Here is a 26,060-nt window from a genome sequence, read left to right as displayed (position 1 = left end):
AAGCCACAGTTGTATCCAAACTGAGTCTTTGTACAATTGATCGTGCATCACTACTCCTGCTCCTATTCCTTGGACATGTGGTCGAGGTATATTGTTTGGACATATACCCCTGCCCAGTCAGTCCGAACTTGTTTCTGCCAGATGTCCAATGCCATTGGGGGTTGAGAAAAATCGCAAACATTACTTTAACTGTTAATTGTTACAAAATACCAAAAGCATGTGTTCTCTTTTAGATTGTCTGGAGACTTGGGCGAAGAGATGGCAGATGGAGTTTAATCCGGACAAATGTGAGGTAATGCATTTTGGAAGGTCTGATACAGGTAGGGAATATACAGTGAATGGCAGGACCTTCAAGAGTATTGACAGTCAGAGAGATCTAGGTGTACAGGTCCACAGGTCACTGAAAGGGACAACACAGGTGGAGAAGGTAGTCAAGAAGGCATACGGCATGCTTGCCTTCATTGGCTAGGGCATTGAGTATAAAAATTGGCAAGTCATGTTGCAGCTGTATAGAACTTTAGTTAGGCCACACTTGGGGTATAGTGTTCCATTCTGGTCGCCACACTACCAGAAGGAAGTGGAAGCTTTAGAGAGGATGCAGAAGAGATTTACCAGGATGTTGCCTGGTATGGAGGGCACTAGCGACGATGAGAGGTTGAATAAACTCGGTTTGTTCTCACTGGAACGACGGAGGTTGAGGGGCGAGCTGATAGAGGTCTACAAAATTATGAGGGGCATAGACAGGGTGGATAGTCAGAGGCTTTTTCCCAGGGTAGAGGGGTCAATTACTAGGGGGCATAAGTTTAAGATGCGAGGGGCAAGGTTTAGAGGCAAGTTCTTTACACAGAGGGTCGTGGGTGCCTGGAACTCGCTGCCGGAGGAGGTGGTGGAAGCAGGTACGATAGTGACATTTAAGGGGCATCTTGACAAATACATGAATAGGATGGGAATAGAGGGATAGGAACCCCGGAAGTGTAGAAGATTTTAGTTTAGAAGGGCAGCATGGCCGACGCAGGCTTGAAGGGCCGAAGGGCCTGTTCCTGTGCTGTACTGTTTGTTCTTTGTTCTTTTCTCTTTTACTCTTTTTATCTAAATGAAAATACCTTCACCCACAAAGCACGTTTGAATAAATTGAATGATAGACAAGGTTATTTCGGGTATAATACTAAATCTGAGCCAATAAGCAGATCACCCAAGAGTGGTGACATTCCATTACTGTAGGTTTCCTGGAATGTGCATATTTCAACAGATGATTAAGACAGAAAAAGAACAGAATCAACCAGATAAATATTTTCCAATTGGTTGCAAGAACATACTCAAGAAAGTTTTCTTTCCTACTGCAGGTAAATTAACATACTTTATGCCTTGCATATTAATAAGTACATGTCTGTAGGTGAGATGAGGGATCAGCTTTTTAATTTTGGACCTGATTTAATGGAAATGAAACAGAATCCCATTTCAGCATGTTTATCAGGGTGTATCCCGGCGCTGAGTGACCCCGCTATTAAATGTGAATCTGCTTCATTTTTCGACCTCGGCGAGGAACGAACTGCCGAGGCCAGGCTTAGGCTGATTTCCTGCACTAACGAGCTCAGCTTGCCAGTGCAGGAAGCGATCGGGGTGCTATTTTTATATGCTCGGGTGGCATCGGGAGTGCCAGGGTCCCACCCTACCCAGAGCCCGACCATCTGGGACCCCTCGGCTGCCTGGGAGACCTCACCAAGTGCTGGTACGCCTGGTCCATGTTTGTGGAAACCAATGCTAAACAACGCCCGCACAGGGTCTCCCAGGCCAGGCCATTAGGTCCCGCGCCTTGGGTAACTCTGGCGCAAACATGTTTAACTGAGTTTAACTGCATTTAAATATGCAAATATGGAACCTGCAGATCTCGCTCGATCTCACGCGGCATAACGAGTGTCGTTAATCTCGCAAGAGGCCTGTTAGATGCTATGTCATTCTCTTTGTCACTCAAGCCCCCAAATATCTTGGTGGTGAAGCTGGGAGAGTCGCATCCCAGTTTAAATACTGGGCTAATTAACCAAAGCTGACAAGTGCCATACCTTCCGAATGGTTTGAAAATTTTGGGCGGAATTCTCCAAGCCTCCGTGCCGAAATCTCAATCGGCATGGGGGCAGAGAATGGGCATTGACGCCGAAGTGGCGCGAAGCCACTCCCGCGATTCTCCGGTGTCCCCGGAGAATCGCCACGAATCGCGCGGGCGTGGTCTACGCGGCACGGGTAGGGGGCCATTGACATAGGCCCCCACAATGATTCTCCAAGTGTAACTGGCTGAGTTCCCGACGACGTGGGTCTCTCATGATCCCACCCACTGGGAACTCGGCGTGGCGGCTGCAGACTCAGTCCGCGGCCGCCCTGGTGGGGGGGTCCTTCACTGGGGCGTCCTCACAGACGGCTAGGCTATCGATCGGCAGCCACCGATCCGCGGGCGAGCGCGATCTCGGGGGGGCCTACCGCTTTGGTGCCGGTCCGCGGTGTGGGTCCGCAATGTCGCGCGGGGCCGCCACCACAGGCCGCCACTGTGCGCAAGGCGGACCCCTAACCGGACGTGCAGGGCCCCATACTGGCAGCCAGAGCTGCGAGGTGCACTCCGGGGCCCTGCTAGCCCCCTTCAGGTAGGAGAACCACTCTGGACTTCCTTCAGGAAAGTCCAGAGTGCTTCGCCCGCGTTTTGACACTGGAGTGGGGACATAGCCCCATTATTGGAGAATCCTGCCCTCTGCTCCCGCTGGCAGCACACACTTGCCCATGGATTTCCCAGCGACATGGGGTGGTTTCAATGGGAAATTCCCCAGTGAATGATGCGCCGCTGAGAAACACGGCTGTGGGGGGGGGGGGGGGGGGGGGGGGGGGGGGCGGGGGGTGGAGAATACTGCCTGCTATCTCTCCCAGCCATAACTTTCAAAGGAAGTTCTCATTAGTCTCGTATCTGTAGAGGTCCATCTTTTGATTGCATCCGAGGAATGATTTGCCTCTTGCTACTTCTTATAATGTCACCTATTTCTGTTCTACTCTCTGTTTTCTATTTAACAAGGACTTTGACTCTTGACTGTGATTTGATGTGCAGACAGCCAATTTACTTAGTTTGATAAATTCCTCTCTCTTACAGCTGTATTTCCTCCTGGAAATGTCTCAGACATAGAAACTATCAAATCTCTACCTAATATTTGTTATTACTTAACTGAATACCTTGTTTAAACTCCAAGATCTCTCCGCCTGTCCATCACAATCTTAATGTTTAGGTTCTTTAAACCAGACACTCCACAGACAGCAGGTTAACCCACCCCTCAGTCTGGGGATTTGATCTTTACCACTTCACAACACTATTGTTTTCTCGTCTCCTCAGATTATCTCTTGCTCTCTTTTCAGGTTTCCAATAGCAGCCTCAAATTAGCAACCACATCCAAGGGCCTCTCCCTTGTACCTTGTACCTGGCAACTGGGGAAATCAGAGGCAGGAGCCTACATCTGATGCTACAGCTGTACTCAAAGAGGTGTTTTGTTGGTAGTTCGTTTTTCTGTAAACTAAGAAACCTGCAAGATTAAATATTGGACGCCTTCTTAAATTAATTAACACAGGTGTTTGCACTTCAAGGTTTGGCACATGCTGATCAAGAGATGCTTCGTTCATTAAAGCAGGTAAGGTAGCTTCAGACTTAGGCGCTGCTAGAATAAAGACACATGTTCTGAAGTGGCAATTGCTTAAATTAGCATGGAGTCTTTATCTAGCGAATCTAATGGACAAATATTGGGTTGAATGATTTATTATACTTTTCTTCCATTTTAGTTTAGAAGTTATATGAAGGAACTTTGCCAAGGAACTGTGGTAAGACATTGAGGTTAGATAAGGGGACTCCTTGTTGGATTATAGGGTGCGCTCCTACGGCCATGCTGCTCCAGGAAAGCAGCTCGCCACAGCGCAAAGTGGGTATTGACAGCTGGGATTCCCCGCTTCCGGGATCTACCCGGCTGACAAAGCCACGCGATATTCAATGCAATCTCGAAGACGTGGCGAGGTGAATCCCTTCGCCTCAAGAGGTCTCAGGTGAACGCCGTTTGGTCCTGGTCCCCACAAACGGGGGTCAGATGGAACGGCACTCGTGGGGGTCTCTAAGGGGATCAGCGATCCCCAGCGGCATGCCCTTTGGGCAGGGTGGTGCCCTGGCACTTCTGGTGCCACCTGGGTACCTTGGCAGTGCCACCTGGGTGCCAGCCTGGCATTGCCAAAGAGCCCAGGTGGCACTGCCTGCTGGCATGGGCACTACTAGGTTGGTGCTGCAAAGGTGCCAAGCAGGCATTTTTTTGCACATGCAATTGGGGATCAGGACACCATTTAAAAATGGCACCCCATTCTCTCACTACAATGGGGAGTTCCAGCGAGCGAAAGTCCCCATTGTAAAAAACCCCGTTCAGGCCCCTTATTCAACACGGGTTGTGTTGAATAATCATGTGTTTCTCGGCACTGCGAGTGCGGGGAAATCCGTGGCTAAACGCGCTCGCTAGGGGACTTTGTTCCCGTTTGGGAAGATTGCGTCCATAACCTTTATCAACTGTACAACAATTTTCCTCACTTTAAATTCCAAACTTCTTTTTAAAAAAAAATATATTTTATTCAAATTTTTTTCGGCCAAACAAAACAGTACAAAAACTTTTCCCTTTTTACAACAATAAAACAATATAAATAACAGTGACCGTTTTTTAACAAATAAATAAATAATATATAAACTAAATGGCAACTGCCGTAACAAAATATTAACTCTCCCAAATAATAAAGTCAAACAAGCCAATATACATATCCAAGTAAAAATATCCATACAAAAGCACCCCTGAGGACCCACCCGAGCCCTCCCCCCCTCCCCCCCTCCCCCCTGGGTTGCTGCTGCTACTTTCCCAGTTCCTTTATCGTTCTGCGAGATAGTCAATGAACGGTTGCCACCGCCTGGTGAACCCTTGAGCCGAACCTCTTTGTGCGAACTTTATCCGTTCCAGTTTTATAAACCCTGCCATGTCGTTTATCCAGGCCTCCACGCCCGGGGGTTTAGCTTCCTTCCACATTAACAATATCCTTCGCCGGGCTACTAGGGGCGCAAAGGCCAAAACATCAGCCTCTCTCGCCTCCTGCACTCCCGGCTCTTCTGCAACCCCGAATATAGCCAAACCCCAGCTTGGCTCGACCCGGACCCCCACCACCTTCGAAAGCACATTTGCCACCCCCACCCAGAACCCTTGCAGTACCGAGCATGACCAAAACATGTGGGTGTGGTTCGCTGGGCTTCTCACGCATCTCCCGCACCTATCCTCTACCCCGAAAAATTTACTGAGCCTTGCTCCGGTCATGTGCGCCCTGTGCAAGACCTTGAATTGTATCAGGCTAAGCCTGGCACACGAGGACGAAGAGTTTACCCTGTGTAGGGCATCTGCCCACAGCCACAATTCAATCTCTTCCCCCAGCTCTTCTTCCCATTTTCCCTTCAGCTCATCCACCATGATCTCCCCCTCGTCTCTCATTTCCCTGTATATATCTGACACCCTACCATTCCCCACCCATGTCCCCGAAATCACTCTATCCTGAATCTCCTGCGTCGGGAGCTGCGGATATTCCCTCACCTGTTGCCTCGCAAAAGCCCTCAATTGCATATACCGAAATGCATTCCCCTGGGGCAACCCTTATTTTTCCGTCAGCGCTCCCAGACTCGCAAACGTCCCGTCTAGGAACAGATCCCTCAGTTGCACAATCCATGCTCTCTGCCATGTTCTAAATCCCCCATCTATTCTTCCCGGGACAAACCTATGATTATTCCTTATCGGGGACCGCACCGAGGCACCCGCCATTCCCTTATGCCATCTCCACTGCCCCCAAATTTTCAGTGTTGCCACCACCACTGGACTTGTGGTGTATTTCTTCGGGGAGAACGGCAACGGCGCCGGCGCCAATGCTTGTAGGCTGGTTCCTTTACAGGACGCCATTTCCAGTCTCTTCCACGCCGCTCCCTTCCCTTCTCCCATCCACTTACACACCATTGAGATATTGGCGGCCCAATAATAATCACTTAAGCTCGGCAGTGCCAGTCCCCCCCTATCCCTGCTACGCTGCAAAAAAACCCTCCTCACTCTCGGGGTCTTCCCAGCCCACACAAAGCTCATAACACGCTTCTCAATTCTTTTGAAAAAAGCCCTCGTAACCATCACCGGGAGGCACTGGAACACAAAAAGAAATCTCGGGAGGACTACCATTTTGACCGCCTGCACCCTACCCACCAGTGACAGGGACACCATGTCCCATCTCTTAAAATCCTTCTCCATCTGTTCCACCAATCGTGTTAAATTAAGCCTATGTAGGGTTCCCCAGCTCCTGGCTATCTGGATCCCTAAGTACCGGAAATCTCTTATTACCCTCCTCAGCGGTAAATCATCTATTCCCCTGTTCTGCTCCCCCGGATGCACCACGAACAACTCACTCTTCCCATATTCAGTTTGTACCCCGAAAATTCCCCAAACTCCCTGAGTGACCGCATTATCTCAGGCATCCCCTCCACTGGGTCCGCAACATACAGCAATAGATCATCTGCATATAATGATACCCGGTGTTCTTCTCCTCCCCTGAGTATTCCCCTCCACTTCCTAGAGCCCCTCAGTGCTATGGCCAGCGGCTCAATTGCCAATGCAAACAGTAACGGGGACAGGGGACACCCCTGTCTTGTCCCTCTATAAAGACGGAAGTAGTCGGACCTCTGCCTGTTCGTGATCACACTTGCCACCGGGGCCCTATATAGCAGCTGTACCCATCCAATAAACCCCTCTCCAAAACCAAATCTCCTCAACACTTCCCATAAGTAGTCCCACTCCACCCTGTCAAATGCTTTCTCAGCGTCCATCGCCACCACTATCTCCGCCTCCCCCTCCGGCGGGGGCATCATCATCACCCCTAGCAGCCTCCGTATATTCGTGTTCAGCTGTCTCCCCTTAACGAACCCAGTTTGATCCTCGTGGACCAAATTCCAAACTTCTTGAGACAAAGCCCTGCCTTCCAATTGTGTATTTGAGCATTTTTGTTGCCTGTGTACCATGGGCAGATGATGAGCTAATGTTAATCGGCAGTAACTCAGTGGCCCAGGCTATTGCTCTGGAGACACGGGTTCAAAACCCACCACGGCAGCGGAGGGAATTTAAATTCAATAAATAAATCTGGAATATAAAGCTAGTCTAGGTAATGGTGGCCGTGACTACTATCATAACTAATTATTATATCATTAAATTGCTATATTTATTATATCATATTAAATAATAATAATTATAGCAATAAAGTAACTACGATAACAACAAAAATCGATTGTTGTAAAAACCTACCTGGTTCACTGATGTCCTTTAGGGAAGGAAATCTGCCGTCTTTACCTGGTCTGGCCTATAAGTGACAAGTGTCACATGATGAATCTTCTACCATCAATGAGGAGAGATCCAGATCAAAACTGTTCAAGCATTAATCCACCGCAGTAATATTTTGTGAACTTTCACTGGTTAAATAAATTCCTAAACCTGATCCTTGTTTTTCTTTTGACCTTGATGATTGACAACGCGACTTTATAAACTTCTGGAGCAATTACCCACATGAGCAACCCCGTAAAAGTAAGTGCCAGCGTTTTATTTCGTTTTCTTCAGACAGATAATTGTCTTTGCGTTTGGTAGAAAACTATTACTTACTCAATACAGCCTGATAAACTCTTCAGACAGGAGATTACTTTGTGTCAGCTTAATACAAAGCCCACTCATAGGGCAGTCAATTGGCCTGTTTTGACAGAGCTGTTATTTTAATTGTGAGCAACAGTTTTAATGCGATAATGTAATGACCAGCTGAAGAAAGATGGTCATTCCTCCTATGATTCTACATATGAAATTATTGATAGCAACAAATAAGCTAGTTGCTTTATATCAGTTGATTGGATTGCCAAAGAGTGCTTGAATCAGTTCAGTAATTGTGCTCTAATGTCTAGGTCTATCTGTGGGTGTGAATTCTCCACTGGAATTGGCAATTGTGAAATCACCCCAAATAATAGATAACAACATATCCAATGAATTTGTTGTCTCCTGGAGGAAGCAGCAGCCATTTCATCTTCCTCAACCATTCCACACCCTGACGATGTATTGGTAAGTCTTTCATCTGTTTCTGTAACTAATCATTCCTGGAACAGGTCCCGAATCTGTTGCCAGGGGTTCATAGCTTGAGGGAGCCAGTTTAGCTCGGTTGGCTGGACAGCTGGTTTGTGATGCAGAGCAAGGCCAACTGCACAGGTTCAATTCCTGCACTGGCTGAGGTTATTCATGAAAGCCCCACCTTCTCAACCTCGCCTGTGGTGTGGTGACCCTCAGGTTAAATCACCACCAATCACCCCCCACTTCCTCAAAGGGGAAAGCAGCCTTTGGTCATCTGGAGCTATGGTGACTTTACTTTACTTCTTATAGCTTGAGGGGTATTCCACCACATCAAGCATAGCTACGCACACACAGGCAAACAAAGGGGCAATTTTTGCACATCTTTGGACTGTGGGAGGGAAAGACCCATGCAGACACGGGGAGAAAGTGTAAACTCCGCACAGACAGACACCAGGCTGGAATCGAACCTGGGTCCCTGGTGCTGTGGGACTGCATGCACGACCTTAATTTATGATGTGGAGATGCCGGCGTTGGACTGGGGTGAGCACAGTACGAAGTCTTACAACACCAGGTTAAAGTCCAACAGGTTTGTTTCGATGTCACTAGCTTTCAGAGCGCTGCTCCTTCCTCAGGTGAATGAAGAGGTATGTTCCAGAAACATATATATAGACAAATTCAAAGATGCCAGACAATGCTTGGAATGCGACCATTAGCAGGTGATTAAATCTTTACAGATCCAGAGATGGGGTAACCCCAGGTTAAAGAGGTGTGAATTGTATCAAGCCAGGACAGTTGGTAGGATTTCGCAGGCCAGGTGGTGGGGGATGAATGTAATGTGACATGAATCCCAGGTCCCGGTTGAGGCCGCACTCGTGTGCGGAACTTGGCTATAAGTTTCTGCTCGGCGATTCTGCGTTGTCGCGCGTCCTGAAGGCCGCCTTAGAGAACGCTTACCCGGAGATCAGAGGCTGAATGCCCTTTACTGCTGAAGTGTTTCAAGTGTTTGCCAATCCTTTTGCTACTGATACCTTAAACAGCCTGGATGATTGGTACTTTTAAAAGAGCTGCACTAAAAATAATTTTCTTGCGAATTAATTACTGTCTTTTGAAGCTTTTCACGTGGTATTGTTACTATAAGTTTCAGTCGTTCTATACAGATTGTATACTTGCTAATTGGACATAGAACTGTCATAGGTTGGCATGGAGCATCGAGGTGCCATGACGGATGGGTGAGGGGAGCTTAGGTTAGCATGGAAGGTATGAGAGGCTATGGGGGAGTGGGTGGGATCCATAAGGTGGCCTGGGTTGACATGAATGGACATGGGGAGTGTGTGGGGTGAGGGCCAGAGGGCTTTTAAAAATGTTCTTGATTTTATTGTAACTGGGATGAAGTCCCAAAATGCCAAGATGGACTCGTTAAGCAGCCCGCCTCGAATATACTGGTCCAATAGTGGCATACCATCCTCCAGCTATTTCCGTTCCCCTGGAATGAAAACTCTGCCTTTGCAGCCACTTTCTCCCAAGGCGAGAATGCTGAGCCGGGAAACTTTCCAACTCCCGGTACTAGCCTCGTAGATGAAAATCCAGCCCCACGTTTCACTCCTGTTGTCTAGGAGATCATCATAACCTCCCCAAGAGATGACTCATTCCTAGGCATCCATTATCCTACATTAAACTCACTGACAAGCATAATAAACAATGCCAAAAAAGGAGTTGCTTACTTGTTAGTACAGCAACTAAATGTACCGGCTTAACAGTTGATTTTGAGCTTCCAGTCAGAAGGGTCACTAAGTAGTAGATCCCATGGTAAGAAGCATTGAAGACCACTGGAGGAGGGAGTGTATTGTTGAAGTCTTTGAACTGGAGCTTATAATTGGTCAGGTTAACAGACTGAGTTATTTTCACAAAGTACAGGGAGGATCCATTGGTGACATCAGATGGCTGGAGTGACACGATGATTTTGTTGTCGTCACTAACTGTGGCAGAGATCGCAGCAACACTCTGGAGAGGGGGAACATAAGAATAATCATTCAGAATAAAATTCTTAAAATGGTGCTTTTCACACATGTGTACAGGACGGTCTAACTAAATATTTAAAGGAATACCGTTCCGTCTGTAGAAATAATTAGGACACGGTAAAAGAAAATATTTATTCAGCTGTAATCACACTTAACACGCATGCAAGGAGAGGAAAAGAAGATCAGAATAGTATTTGCTGTGAAATGCCCAGTTTTATACATGTCAGATGGATTCAAAGAGCTGGAAAATTCAGGTCAAGGTCAAAGATTCTTGTACGCTAGAGCAGATTATCGCAATGGAATTATATTTCAATGAGTGTTTCTTCCCTAAATATATGCCATTTGCTACCATTTCAGCAGCAACTAGCTTTTTACATTTAAAAATACTGCTCTTATTAAAACAAACATAAACCAGCTGCCATTTAGCTTTTTAAAAGCATATATAGAAGAGAGCAGCCTTTAAAAGTGCAATATTGAAATCTTAGGAGGGAACCTGCATTTCTCTCCTCTTACACTTGAAGCGGATACAGCCAGAGGTGAAGAAAATCTTGAAAGCTGAACAAGCCAGTATTCAGCTGAGACTGAAGAGCCTGACTAGTTGGAGCTGCTTATAAGCACTATATTCACCATTCACTCTCATTGCAGCCAAGAAGATGCCGCAAAGGAGACCTGCTCCCTGCTTTCGGGAAAGTGAGCTCAATTGAACGCTGGACAGAGTGCAGCAGAGGAGGAATGTCCTTTTCCCCAGGGTGGGCTGCAGACTGAAGCCAGCTGTAATCAACAGAGTCTGGGAAGAGGTGGCAGAGGCAGTTAGTGTTTGCAGTCTCTCTCGAAGGAGCGGAACTCAGTGCCTCAAAACAAATGAATGCCCTCCTCAGGGCAGCTCGGCCAAGTCACCACCTCTGTGCCCCGGCAACACTCCCATCACCCCTCCAATCCACGAGAGGCCAATCAAAACCCATCTGCCTGCATCGCTTTTACATCCTACCCTCCACCAAACCCCAATGCATGAATTGTGTTATGGGCGAGGCTTTTCAGAACCCCAAAATGTATCATGGAGTTCAACCAACCTCTCCCTTTAATGGATTTGTTGCTTTTCCGAGCACACGGCTTTTTCCCTAGGTGTGGGACTACAATTATGGACACGTGGGTTTTTAAACGCAAAACACTGTTTAATCCATGAACTCAACTTAACATCTTAAATAAACATTGGATCTCTTAACACCCCTTACTTCAAAGATAACTCGGAAAATATTGCAACAGTAAATAATTCCTTAAAACGTTCCTTCAAACTTCGAAGAGACTTAACACCTTTGAACAGTATCGCATCAGGTTAAAGGATGTATATATTTTCTGTAGAATGGCAGAGACTGTCGCAAACTGGCTTTCTACTTTTAAACTGCTCTCAGCAAAACCAGCCAGGCACTTTTTAGTTGCTCTCAGCAAAACCAAACTGCAAAACTTGCAGCTCTCAGGAAACACACAGACACTGCTTTTAAACTGAAACTAAAAACCTGCAAAACAGAGAATGCAAAATGGCTGAAATGAGCTGTGCTCCACCCACTCTCTGACATCACTGTTTTCGTAAAGGTACATTGCTTAAACATCCATGTCTTAAAGGTACCCTCACATGACACCTCCCCCCAAGAAAAAAAATAAACCATCAACTTCAAGATGGTTTCATTTTTCACTTTTGCACCATCCACAAAGAAATGTACACAGTAAATATATCTTTTCGTTTAAAAAAAAAAACAACACATGCAAACAGGTATAATAATATAGTCCATTTTTCTTTGTTCTTCTTCCTCCAACCGAAATCCTTCTCGATTGACAGTCTCTTTGAAGAAAGGCTCTGCACGATCCATCCATTCCTCTACTCCTCGGCATTTCTCTTTAGACTCAGATACTTTAGTTCAATCTGACAACAGAGCCCCTTGCAATTCTCCAACACAGGAGCATTGGTGATCACAGCTTTCAGGCAGTCAAATGCCTGTTGAAAGTCCGCTGTCCATTGAAATTTTTTACATTTCTTCAGCAAGTCCATCAGTGGAGTAATCACGCCACAAAACCTTTGCACAAATGTTCGATCAAATCCACTCATGCTAAGAAATTGCATTATTTCCCTTCATCTTGAGGGTATCGGAAACTCCGCAAGGAAAGTGATTCGGGCTTCTCCAAATTCACTTTCGGCTATGTTCATCACCAAACCCGCCACCTGAAGTCGATCGAAGAACTCCATTCGATGGTTTAAATGTTCTTTCCATGTCTGGAAGTTGGAAATAAAAGCAGATTGTCCCACTTTCTCCATGCAATCCTCCAGGGATAGGATAAGAGTCTGTTCTTGTAACTGCATTCACCTTTCGATAGTCCACACACAACTGTTGGGTACCATCTGGTTTAGATACCATTACTATGGGTGAGCTCCATTGGCGGCAACCCACTTCAATTATGCCATTCTTCAGCATACTCTCAATCTCTCTGTTAACCTCTGCCAATTTTAAAGGGTTAAGTCTATATGGATGTTGTTTGATCGGAACAGCATTTCCCACATCTACATCATGTATAGCCATTTTAGTACTTCCCAATTTATCTCTACAAACTTGCCCATGTGATATCAATAACTCTTTCAGATCAGTTTGTTTTTCCTCTGGAAGGTAATTTAACAATTCATCCCAATTTTTAAGAACATCCTCATTTTCCAATTTAATTTGAGGTATGTCAAATTCACAGTCATCTGGATTTGGTTCGTCACTTTGAGTTAGAATCATTAAAACCTCCTTTTTCTCTCCTTCCCTTTCAAAGTACCTTTTAAGCATATTCACATGACACACTCGGTGAGTCTTCCTTCTATCTGGTGTTTTACCACATAATTCACCTCACTTAATTTCCTTTCAATCTGATAAGGTCCACAAAACTTTGCTTTTAAAGGCTCACCTACCACTGGTAACAATACTAAAACTTTATCTCCACTGGCAAAACTATAGACTTTGGATTTCTTGTCCGCTGCCCGTTTCATCCCATTTTGTTCAACTTTTAAATGTTGTCTAGCCAATTCATCTGCTCTATTTAATCGGTCCCTAAAATTTGACACGTAATCCAATAGTGTAATTTCCGATTTCTCACCCACCAATTTCTCCATCATCAATTTAAGTGGTCCTCTTACCTCATGACCAAAAATTAGTTCAAAAGGACTAAATTTGGTAGACTCATTGGGCGGGATTCTCCGACCCCCCGCGATGGGCCGAAGTCCCGCTGCTGGAATGCCTGTCCCGCCGGCGAGAATCAAACCACCTCTCTTACCGGCGGGACAAGGCGGCGCGGGCGGGCTCCGGGGCACGGGGCGATCTGGCCCCGGGGGGTGCCCCCACAGTGGCCTGGCCCGCGATCGGGGCCCACTGATCCTCAGGCGGGCCTGTGCCGTGGGGGCACTCTTTTCCTTCCGCCTTGGCCATGGTCTCCACTATGGCGGAGGCGGAAGAGACCCCCTCCATTGCGCATGTGCGGGGATGCCGTGAGCGGCCGCTGACGCTCCCGCGCATGCGCCGCATGGCAAAGTCATTTCCGCGCAAGCTGGCGGGGCACCAAAGGCCTTTCCCGCCAGCTGGTGAGGCGGAAATCAGTCCGGCGGGGATCTAGCCCCTCAAGGTGAGGGCTCGGCCCCTCAAGATGCGGAGAATTCCGCACCTTTGGGGCGCACGATGCCGGACTGATTCGCACCGTTTTTGGCGCCGGTTGGCGGACATCGCGCCGATTGTGGAGAATCCCGCCCAGGAGGTGCATCCCTAATTGCAAACAATACGAATCAAATTCCTTTATCCCAATCCTCTGGATAATCTTGACAATACGCCCTCAACATTGTCTTTAATGTCTGATTCCACCTTTCTAACGCTCCCTGCGATTTTGGATGGTACGCAGTTTATTTAAATTGTTTTATTCCAACGCTATCCATAACTTTTTTGAATAACTTTGAAGTAAAATTCATTCCTTGATCCGATTGAATTTCTGTGGTTAGTCCATATCTAGTAAAGAATTTAAGGAACTCCTCCACAATCCTTTTAGCTGTAATATTACGTACTGGAATGGCCTCTGGAAACCTAGTAGACACATCCATTACAGTCAAAAGAATTAATTCCCACTTTTTGTTTTAGGAAGCGGTCCTACACAATCGATTAAGACCCTTGTAAAAGGTTCCTCAAATTCTGGAATGGGTGTTAAGGGCACTGGTTTTATCACTGCTTGAGGTTTCCCTATCACTTGACATGTGTGATATGATTGCCAAAATTTAACTACATCTTTATGTAGTCCAGGCCACTAAAAATGTTTCTGGATTTTAGCTTGAGTTTTCCTTATTCCCAAATGACCTCCCACTGGTACCTCATGTGCAACTCGCAACACCTCCTTTCTATACCCTACCGGCAATACTACTTGATGAACTTCTGCACATACAGGTCTCCATTTTCTCATCAAGACATCATTTTTACGGTAATAACACTCTGGTATACTCTCAGATTCCTCCTCCGTATATGCTTTCTGATATATCCGTTTTATTTCTACATCTTTCTGTTGTAACTCCGCCAATTTTCCTGAACTAAAAATATCCGCCTCACCCTCCTCTTGTTCTTTTTCAACCATCTGATCAAAAATCGTTTCTGATAATTGCACTTCAACTTCACCTTCACTCTTTGATTTCTCCTCTTGTCTTAACCTGTGACTTTGCGACCTTGTTACTACACAATCCGGAAAAATCCCAGGATATTCGTCCTTCAACACTTCAGTTGACTGATTTTCCAATGGCTGATCAACCACAGTAGGCATCACTCCCACCTGCGATCCAGCTATATCATTACCCAAGATAAACTGTATTCCTGGACAAGATAGTTTATCTATTACTCCTACTACCACTTCACCACTCTTCACTGGACTTTCCAACCTTACCTTATATAATGGAACGCTACTCCTCTCACCCTGAATTCCACATATCACCACCTTTTCTGCCAACATTCTTCCCAAACTACATAATTCCTCATCTCTTATCATTAAAGACTGACTAGCCCCTGTATCTCTTAAAATTGTGACTTCTTTACCTGCTCCTCCTGATATACATGAGTAAACTTTTCCCACACAAGTAAATTCTTTAAAGAGATCTGGCACCTTCTTATCAATCAGCTCTCGATCAGGCTGTACAATCTTTTGCACCTCCTTCGCTTCACTTGGCCTTTCCTTTACCACTCTAACAAATCCCACTGTCTTATCCTGTTTTATCACATCAGCCTTCCCAGTGCTTTTCTTCAACCACCAACACTGTGACTTTACATGGCCTAGTTTATTACAGTGAAAACAATTGAAACCTTTCATGTCTCTTCCACCCTCCTGGATTTCTTCTTTAGTCTGTGGTACACTCCCCTTATTATCTCCCATCAGATCACCTTTACCTGTACCACTTGAGTATTTCTCATGTCCCCAGTTTCTATCCCTCACAGGCTGAAACTGATGTCGGAAACCAAGCTTTGATTTATGAACTAATTCATAATCATCTGCCATTTCTACTGCTAACTTCGCAGTTTTAACCCTCTGCTCTTCCACATGAGTTCTCACTACATCAGGAATTGAATTTTTAAACTCCTCCAAAAGTATAATTTCTCTGAGAGCTTCATACGTTTGGTCTATTTTCAAAGCCCTTATCCACCTATCAAAATTACTCTGTTTGATCCTTTCAAAAGCCATGTATACTTAACCAAATTCTTTCCTTACATTTCTAAACCTTTGTCTGTAAGCTTCAGGCACTAGTTCATATGCACCGACGATGGATTTTTTCACCTCCTCATACGTCCCAGGTACTTCCTCCGGTAGTGATGCAAACACTTCACTAGCCCTACCTACCAGCTTTGTTTGAATCAGTAATATATCCTGTGGCCATTTCATTTGTTTAGTCACCGTCTCAAATGAACTGAAAAAGGCTTCTACCTCCTCCTCATCAAACCTTGGCAATGCTTGGACATATTTAAATAGATTCCCACCAAGCCTTCGACTTTGACGCTCTTTCTCACTATCCTCATCACTATCATCCAACTGTACGTTTCCCTTTACGTCTGCCAATTTCAACTGACTGTCATGTTTCATGGCCATTTTCTGAAGTTCAAACTCTCTCTTTATCTTTTTCCATGATGTGTATCTACCTTTCTCTTTCTTGTTGTTATGCTAGGGCTATTCTTTCTGTTTTCCTTTCTTCTCTCCCTTTTTCCTCTGTCTCTCTTTCTCTTTCTTTTTCCTCTCTTTCATGTTCAAGCTGCTTTAATTCTTTCTCATGTTCCATTTGTTTAATTCGTAACAGAATTTTTGCCATTTCCAATGAGACAAACTGTATCTCAGGCAACCACCGCCATAATTACCTCAGCTTTTCGCATTTTGTCAGGTAATATTAACTGCAATGTTTTTGCCAAATCTAACAGTCTGCTTTTAGTCTCTGTCCGTAAGGTACTGTGTGTGACCGTCTCCATCCCCCAAAACTTCAGAGCCTCTGAAAGAGCCACTGTCCACAACACACTCCCTACTTAAACTGAAATACCACACCTGAAAAGCAACCACAATATACTCACCCCTCCCTGTCTTTAAGTTCACTAAGCCAATCCAATAAATAGACTTTTATCTCCCTCGAGCCCCCAATTAGTTATGGGCCAGGGTTTAAAGAACCCCAAAGTGTAGCATGGAGTTCACCTGACCCACAACTGTTAATAGATTGTGGTATGGGGAGCACACGGCCCACTCTACAGGTGTGGTAGAGCAGAAATGGAAAAGTAATTTTTAAAGCAAAAAATGTTTATTCTATGAACTCAAGTTAACCTTTTTAAAACATAACAGTGCACATCTTAGCAACAATTAATTCAAATACATCCCCCAAAGAATACAACACTAAGTAATTCTTACTGAAAAAAAACCTTTAAACAGAAGCACATCAGGTTAAAGTCATTACTGTGAGCAGTTATTAGTTTTAAATCACCAAAGGATCGATTTACAGTCTTTAGATTACAGAGGGAGACTCTAAAACACCTTCTGGCTGTGACTGCAACGACTCAGCTCTGAAAATGAAACAAAAACACACCCTGCAGCAAACAGCCTAAAACAAAAGTAAAAAGCTGACAGACAGCCCAGCTCCACCCTACACTCTGACATCACTGCAATAATATGAGCAGCCAAACATTTCTTAAAGCGACATTCTCATGACACCCCATAGCCATGATGCCCAAGGCCAGCTTGTAAATACTTCCACCAATTCATGCCCAGCTGACCTCCCCCTAAGAAAGGGCAGAGCATCGCGGAGGGGTGGGGCATGAAGTGTCCGACCTGCTAATGAGATATAAATCCACGCAAATGACGGTTTTGCATGAACCTGCCGGCGTGGTGCGCAAACTTCAATAATGGCACCAGTGAGGGACTGGAGTATGGTTACAGAATGTGCACCGGGTGTGAATCATGATTTATCCATTGCACCTGATTTTCCGGCCGATCGCAATTCTCATTGCCAGCGAAGTGGAGAACTCAGCCCAAGGTGTGAACTTTGCGTTTACACCTGAAAATTAGAGTCATGAAATGAAGGTAATTACGTTTGACTTCTGAAGAGGTTGGTTCAGTTGAAGGAAGATCAAACGGGCAAATGCTGTATATCAGGAGATAATTAAACCTATGCATTGGTAGCTGCTTCCAACCTCAGCCACGGCAGGAATAGCTGTTAAATCTCAGAAGGCTGGGTCTGTTGAGAAAGCCCATCTTGAGAAGCCAGCTGTTTGTTTTACCTCAGAAGCAAACCCAAAAGAAGTATAACTGCCTGGTCTGGTAACTGTTACGGGATTTTTGTTTCCGCTTTTAAAAATCCATACGGTGACGTGGAATGCTCAGGGAGAATTAGCTCTGAAGGTAGTCAAATAAAGGTGTATGGAACTAGGTAAAGTTAGAGATGTTGTGGATAACCATTGTCTTAGTTAAGGACACTTCTAGTTTATTTTACTGCTGTTTATTTTATTGCTTAATAAACACTTATTTTATTTTAAATAATTTTTTAATGAATTTAGAGTACCCAATTATTTTATTTTTCCCCAATTAAGGAGCAATTTAGTGTGGCCAATCTACCTGCCCTGAACATCTTTGGGTTGTGGGGGTGAGACCCATGCAGACACGGGTGAATGTGCAAACTCCACGTGGACAGTGACCCAGAGCCGGGATCGAACCCGGGTCTTCAGCGCTGTCAGCAGCGCCACCATGCCACCCTTTATTTTAAATCATCACAAAATGTTTGGCACATCATTCTCTGGATTTCAAAACTTTTCTCACATTATATGACATGCAATTTGGAATAACCAGGCATTTCCCAACAGCCGTGTTCTTAATAATTCTGATAATGCAGCTATTGAAATGTATATCATAGCTTTGTGTCAATTTATTTTGTCTGAATCCTCATTTCTTTGGTACAGTGTAGTGTACCCAAGGCCATAATGATGAAGAAGCAATAGTTTATTTCTTGAGGGAGGAGAATTAAGAATATATTAGGACTGTCAAAAATTGAAGATACTATTATGGTCACGGACAGACCCCAATAATTTCTAGGATACCAGACAAAAACCTGAATATTTTATTTAATTTGTAAGACTGTGAGGAAAGGATAATTCGCTCCAGGAGTGATTCCACACACGAATAGGTGCATGGTCTATTAAAACAAACTTTATTACTAACACAGGATTAAACTAACTTTAACATCATACAAGAAAAAGTTTACAGTTACCAGCTAAACAATGCTTAACAACAAAATGAAACACTTTAACTCCTAATTGCTGTCTTTTTATCTCCAGTCAAGCAAAACTCATCTCGGGTCAAAATCCGCTTTTAAATATGGTTAGCAAACACAGGAATACTTGCTGTATAGAGATGTCTTGGGAAACTGCTTTGAGAGAGAGGGAGAGATCCATCAGGAGACAACCTGCAGATGCTTGCCTGTGTCAAACCACTGTTTAACATCCCAGCATTTGGCAAAAAGCTCCTGCTCTTTTCACATCAAAACCTAAAACTGAAACTCAACACCTGACTCCTCAGCCCCTGGCTCCTCCCATTAACTACATCATCTCTATCTCATTAATAGGGTTACAAACCATCGTACTAAGGATAACCTAATGTCTCTAATTATCTACTCCCCAGGGAACCTTCTTTCTAAAAACAAAATTCCATTAGCCCTAATTAGGTAAACAATATACACGGCTGGGATGAATTATGATCTTACTTTTACGATGCTTTAATTATCCCTTCTGTAGCCCCAGTGTCTGCCTGTCTTTTAAACCTGGATTTTAAAGACATTACTGCAGCAGTCAGATCTGCATTAACCCAGGCTTTTAACGATTACTACACCAGATACATATAATACAATATATATCTGAAATTCCTACATTCATCAGAATACAACAAAGTTAATGGTGTGTGCTTTGTTAAGTAACTATTCTATGATTTACATATCAAATTTATTTATTCATCAACACTAATTGTGTAGTGGTACATAGATTGGTAAACATCCCAAAGGATTTAAAGTCAGGCACTCACCCTGCAACATTCATTTTTTCGGAGCTATGAACCCAGAGGTACCAAAAAATAGAGCCTGAGAGTGCTGACCGCTGACTCCGCTTTGCTATCCAGCACAGCAATGTAGTGATGGAAGAATGTTTTTGGTGTGGAAGATGTTTTTGGTGTGGTATGCAATGGTGGTTTAAAGTGTGACAGTGGCCGGGATTTACCGCGCAACCTGCCGTGCGGTTCACCGTGGCGGGAGGCAACCCGCCATTGGCCGACGACCGATCTACTGGTCCCACCGTTGTCAAAGGGATTTCCCATTTAATGCACTCCTCGATGCCGGGAAACCTATGGCGGAGGTGTGCCGTCGACTGGACCAGAAGATCCTGCCAAGTGTGAACAGCTGGAAAATTCTGGAGTTCTGGTTAATATTTGAGGTTGAACATTTTCTGCACACTGAGGCCATGACTGAAGACCCAGGGTAGATGTGTAATAAAGAAGGGTGCAGAAAGGTATGTCATGAATATTACTGTAGAGTAGGAGCCCCAGCCATACATGGATATAAATTGAAGTTGTAAACATTTTTGGGAATGATTGCAGATTGGTTATTTTGCTGAATTGGTAATCCAGATGCCTCGACTGATGATCTGGCGACATGAGCTAAATTCCCACCATGGCAATTGGGGAATTTAAATTAAACTAGTTAAATAAAGCAGGAATAAAAAGCTAGTGGTATCAGGCATGTAACGACTGGATTGGCATAGAAACCCATCTGGTTCATGATTGCCCTCTAGGGAGGGAAATCAGCTTCCCTTACCCAGTCTGGCCTACACCTGACTCCAGATCAAAGCAATGTGGTTGACTCTTAACTATGCTCTAGAATGGCCTAGCAAGCCACTTGGTTGTATTAAATCGCTATCAACATGCCTAATCACGGTTGGTGGACCTACACCACATGCCCAATTAGGTGATTCCCCACCAATTACTCAATGGACAATTGGGGATGGCAACAAATGCTGGCCTTGCATTGCCCATACCCCATGAATGAATCAAAAAAAGATATGCTCAAGAAATGTTGTCCGAAGCAGACAAATCTTCGCAAGAGTGTAGCAAGTAAATTATGAGAAGTTGTAAGTCGACAGGTTATCCCAATTACATTAAAGATGCCACAATGAGGATAGGCAATGTTGTTTTGGAATGAAATGATTGTGTCTCAATCCCTCTTTGCTGGTGCGTGTAGAGCACAATGGGGCAGCTGTAAGGATTCTGCAAGATCGTGGAACGTGCCCAATACATTTGTGGAATGGTCCCAAAACAAAAGGTAGAAATGGGAAGTCATTTCAGACACACAGGTAACAAATTACTTTTTAAATCAATCTATTAATAACCTTGTTAAAATCAAGTGTCATTAACATCATCATCTACCAAATGAATCCCAGCAGGATGAATGATATCCTAATCACTTACTCTGTTGGTTCATATATCTCTTATAGAGCTGTCTACTACATGTCTGACTGAGAAATGATCAACTCATTGTTCAAGTCACTGGTCTGGCTTCCTTAGCAATTTAAATCCTAGATTAGGACTCTTAACATACAATTTTTCAGCCTCTTGGCATACTAATTTATCGCCCAGCCGGGAGAAAATGCAACACTGACCTGAATACTAAAAAGGAAAATCAAAAGGAAAATAAATTACGAAAACACTCTAGATACTGGGATCATTTATACATTACGTGTGATCTTCCAAGCTCCAAAATGGTGTCTGTGGCACTGCAGATACTTTGGGGATGAATCATGACAGATGTTATATTGGTGAGGGTGTTACCACGTGCAGCGAATGACCGCTTGAATTTGCAGAGCTGACAGGTCATGACATCAGTCAGCATTCAATGCCGTTTCAATATCGTCGGTGCCATTATGGAGCCAACTCTCCAGCCATGCGCCCTCTGAACCTTGCACAGCTGCACATTTATTCAGCAGCAGGAGGAATTTGTGCCCCAACCCCCTCCAACACCAGCTCTATTTAAAGGAATCATCGTCCACCGACAGGGTTGTTGCTGGTTGATTTTTTCCCCGCTGTTGCTTCAATTCTATAAGAGTTGTGACCTTTACTACAGGTTTTACTTCTGCACAAACCAGGAGCTCGCAGACATGGATGCACCAGCCTTTGGGACACGGAATGACTGGGTGAATGTGCCAATACCCACAGAGCAGGACAAACTGCTGGAAAAGGGAGAGGAAGATGGATTCTCAGCAGGAGGCTCTCTCTATCCAGGGTGCTCCGGGATCAACTCTCCTAGCTGAAGATGCATTAACTGACCTTGACCACTTTTGTGAAGTTCTTGAACTTTGGGTGACACTGCATCCACGTACTTGGGGCTTGACCCCTCAAATGAGGTTGCAACTGTTTGCTCCACTAATCTTCTGAATGTGTGTCTAAAGACCCTCTTCGGCCCCCGAGGATAGGGGGCATCTGACCTCTTTTCCACCTCCTCCAACAAGGTCTCGTGTTCAACATCCAAAACCCCTGGTTTCTCCAATATGGGTACCATTTTTCAATGATTCCCAAGTCGCAGTCACTTCCTACATGAATGCTGGCAACTATTTCAGCCACGATACACCTCCCCTTTAAGGGATGCAGCCCAACTTTAAGTGTTGCTAGCCGCTCACAATGTCAACTCCCCTTCCTGTGCGTCCAGCCAATCACCAACACGGTTAGCCCTGGCGGGATGATGAAACCACTGAAATGAGCAGGCAACGCAAAGTTGGCGTGCTGCTTTGCAAAGGAAGATGGGTGTAGTGGTTGGAGGTCAATCATCTCAGCTCTAAGACATCACTAGAGGAGTTCCTCAGGGTGGTGTCCTGGGCCCAATAATCTTCAGCTGCTTCATCAATGACCTCCCTTCCATCATAAGGTCAGAAGTGGGGATGTTTGCAGAAGACTCCACAATGTTCAGCACCATTCGCGGCTCTTCAGATAATGAAGCAGTTCATGTCGAAATACAGCAAGAGCTGGACAATATCCAGGCTTGGGCTGACAAGTGGCAAGTTACATTTGCGGCACACAAGTGCCAGAAAGTGACCATCTCCTACAAGAGAGGATCTAACCACCGCCCCTTGACATTCAATGGCATTAGCATCGCTGAATCCCTCACAATCAACATCCTGGTGGGAGGTTACCATTGATCAGAAACTGAACTGGACTAGCCATATTAATACTGTGGCTACCAGGGCAGGTCAAAGACTAGGAATCTTACGGTGAGTAACTCACCTCTTGACTCCCCAAAGCCTGTTCACCATCTACAAGGCACACGTCAGGAGTGTGATGTAATATTCCCCACTTGCCTGGATGAGTGCAGCTCCAACAGTACTCAAGACGCTCGACAGCATCCAGGACAATGCAACCCGCTTCATTGCTCCCCCCTCCACAAACATTCACTCCCTCCATCACTGATGAACAGTGGCAGCCATGTGTCCCATCTATAATATGCACTGCAGTAACTCACCAAGGTTCCTTAGACAGCACCTTCCAAACCCACAACCTTTATCATCTTGAAGGAAAAGAGCCGCAGATACCCAGGAACCCCACCAAGTCACTCACCACCTTGACTTGGAAATATATCACCGTTCCTTCACTGTCGTTGGGGCAACATCCTGGAACTGCCTCCCTAACAGCTCAGTGGATGTACCTACACCTCAAGGACTGCAGCGGTTCAAGACGGCAACTCACCAGCACCTTCTGAAAGGCGATTAGGGATGGGCAATAAATGCTGGCCTAACCAGCGGCACCCACATCCCGTAAATGAATTTAAAAAAATCACAGTCAACGGGCACGAGTTCATCAGGCATTGCGATGCCCTCGCCCATTTTGGGGGATATCACACCTAGCCCCCCTTCCAGCATCACACTTACAAAATATTGAATGCTCAATTTGAAAAATTGGATGCAGGCCAAATATATCAGTGTTAAAACCTTGAAGATCAGCAGAGCATTTAAACGTTGAATTCTGCCAGTCTCCAATCCTTTCCAATTTTAGATGCCAGAGAACAAGGAAGGGTTGCTGAATTGAAGGAATTGGCCGTATCAAGATTAATCCCAGATGCACACATTTCACATATTGTTCGTTCAGGTTCTCTTCTGCAATGTAATAATAAATGCCTTGGGGTCAGGGACAATCGAGGAAAAGCGGTAATTTCTGGTGACTGTATAATGAGGCAATGGAGCTGTCGACAGAGATTTAGAGCAGCTGGTATAATGAGGCCAAAACTAGCATAATCTACTTCGATTGGCAGGAAAATTGCTTTGCAATTTAGTGGCTCTTAATGGATGGTGTGCTGTTTTGTTCTCCCTTTTCTTTGTATATTTGAAAGAGAATAAATCAATGATGGTTCCGCTTCCTTAATCACTCGCAAGGGCAGGGCGCGTCAAGTGTTGCTTGGCAGTAAATGACAAATACAATCCTTCCTATGTATGACAGTCATTATCAAATGCAACCATGCGCCTATGTTCATGAAGAACACAGGTTTAAAAATGCTGCACAGAAGCTAATTCCAATTGAGGTATACAAATGTGCTCATTAATATAAAGTAAAATGCATCAACAATGCATGTAGTACTAGTTCATAACAACCCGAGGCCTTTGTTTTGAAATGATCAAAGGTTACATGTAGGATTATTTGATAGGCTAACCCTGTATCGTGGTAGATTTAAACGGAAAAAAAGACAGCGGGCTGGATTCTCCGTCGGCAGGATCCTCCGTTTCACCGGCAGCGCAATCACGCCCGGGGATTTCCCTACGGCGTGGGGGTGCCCACAATGGGGAAAACCCATTGGCTGGCTGTAGGGACGGAGAGTCCCGCTGCCGGCGGGGGCGCGCCGCACCAGAAAACGTGTACGGCGAGACGGAGAATCCCATCCAGCATTTGTCATCAGAATTCATTGCATTTACTTACATTGGCTGAGGTTGCTGATTCCCACGTTAAAAATGTTTGCTTCAGAAACATGCTTTTCTTGATGCTTTCTTGATGTCGCAAGCTGCTTCGCAGCCAAGAAATTACTTTTTGAAGTGTATTAACAGTTAATGTTGCAATCCTGTCTCAATAAAGTGTGTGCTCCAGTTGTAAGTGAGAGCAGTTTTTCTAATCGGGGAAAGTTGAGAGCATTATCCTTATATGTATGATTGGTTTCCACCCAAGTGAGGGGAGAAGGGAGTCTGTTGTGATGAATGTAGGACATTTTTATATATATTGTATTATATGTCTGTTGCAGTAATGTTATTAAAATGATTTAGGCTAAAGTGTCCAGAATAAGGGCGGGATTCTCTAATAATGGGGCTGTGTCCCCACCGGCGCCGGCGTGAAAACCGGCACCAATGACTCCGGCATCAATGGCCCCCAAAAGTGAGGAATTCTCACCTTTTTAGGGGGCTAGGTTGGCGGCGGAGTGGTACCCTCAGCTCCAGCTGGCGGGAAACGGCCCGCGTGTGCCCACGCTTGCGCGGAACGGCCCGCGTATTTCCGCGCATGCGCGGGGGTTCCCTTCTCTGCACCGGCCCCCGGGCAATATGGCGGAGCCGTACAGGGGCCCGGTGCAGAGTAATGTAGGCCCCCACAGAATCAGCCCGCCCGCCAATCGGTAGGCCCCGATCGCGGGCCAGGCCACCGTGGGGGGCCCTCGCGGGGTCGGAGAATCCCAGCCTATATGTCTGGAAAACTGGGGTTAAGAGGTTAACAGCTACGTGGGCTGTGATGTCACTCATAGAAGGGGCTAGGTCTGTTTTAGTTTGATTGTAGAATTCTGCTCTGGATTCTGAGGAAAGGAGTTGTTTCTCATACTGACTTCTGAAAGCTTCCCCCCAAGGACTTTGTGAATAAATCTGTAAACCACTAAGTGTTAACCTTAATAAGTGGCATTTGACCATATGTGGGTTTTGCTTATTGAAATTTTAGAAATAGATGGGAAAATAATCTCAAAACCTTCCTTTATTTTTTTAAGAACCATTTAACTGTTAATTAAGCTGATTTTTCCATGGATGTTAATGGGGTTAATACTATGTTGATAATAAGGTTTGTTTAATGCAACAAATCCCTATTAATCAGTAGAATTACTCCTGTGGTGAGATATCCTTTCCATAGTTTACAATTTGACAAATTGTTGGGGTTACTCATCCGGTTTCTTAATATAAATTTGAGATCTGGTCCATTACCATAACAAAATTGGGGGCTCTTGCCAAAATTAAAAAGTATAATTCCTAGTTTTGCTTGGGATTATTGAATTTATAGTCAGTAAACTGGATTCTCCGCCGGCAGGATTGTCCGTTGTGCTGGCAGC

General features: G+C 45.0%; 1 protein-coding gene across 3 annotated transcripts in view; it reads right to left on the bottom strand.

Moving 5' to 3' along the window:
• ptpro (protein tyrosine phosphatase receptor type O) overlaps window positions 1-26,060 on the bottom strand; it is a 273,680-nt gene that overhangs the window by 163,944 nt on the left and 83,676 nt on the right. For 2 of the 3 annotated variants that reach the window (XM_072471710.1, XM_072471711.1), the window contains exon 2: window positions 9,887-10,166. In XM_072471710.1, coding sequence (XP_072327811.1) covers window positions 9,887-10,166 — 280 coding nt within the window. Of the gene's footprint in view, window positions 1-7,364; window positions 7,402-9,886; window positions 10,167-26,060 lie in introns of those variants that run through there. The other variant, XM_072471712.1, reaches the window with a different exon arrangement.

This window comes from Scyliorhinus torazame, chromosome 13 (genome assembly GCF_047496885.1).
Source record: "Scyliorhinus torazame isolate Kashiwa2021f chromosome 13, sScyTor2.1, whole genome shotgun sequence".
Lineage (NCBI taxonomy): Eukaryota > Metazoa > Chordata > Chondrichthyes > Carcharhiniformes > Scyliorhinidae > Scyliorhinus > Scyliorhinus torazame.
The sequence above is the reverse complement of the archived record's forward strand: the minus strand, read 5'-3'. Positions and strand labels throughout refer to the sequence as shown.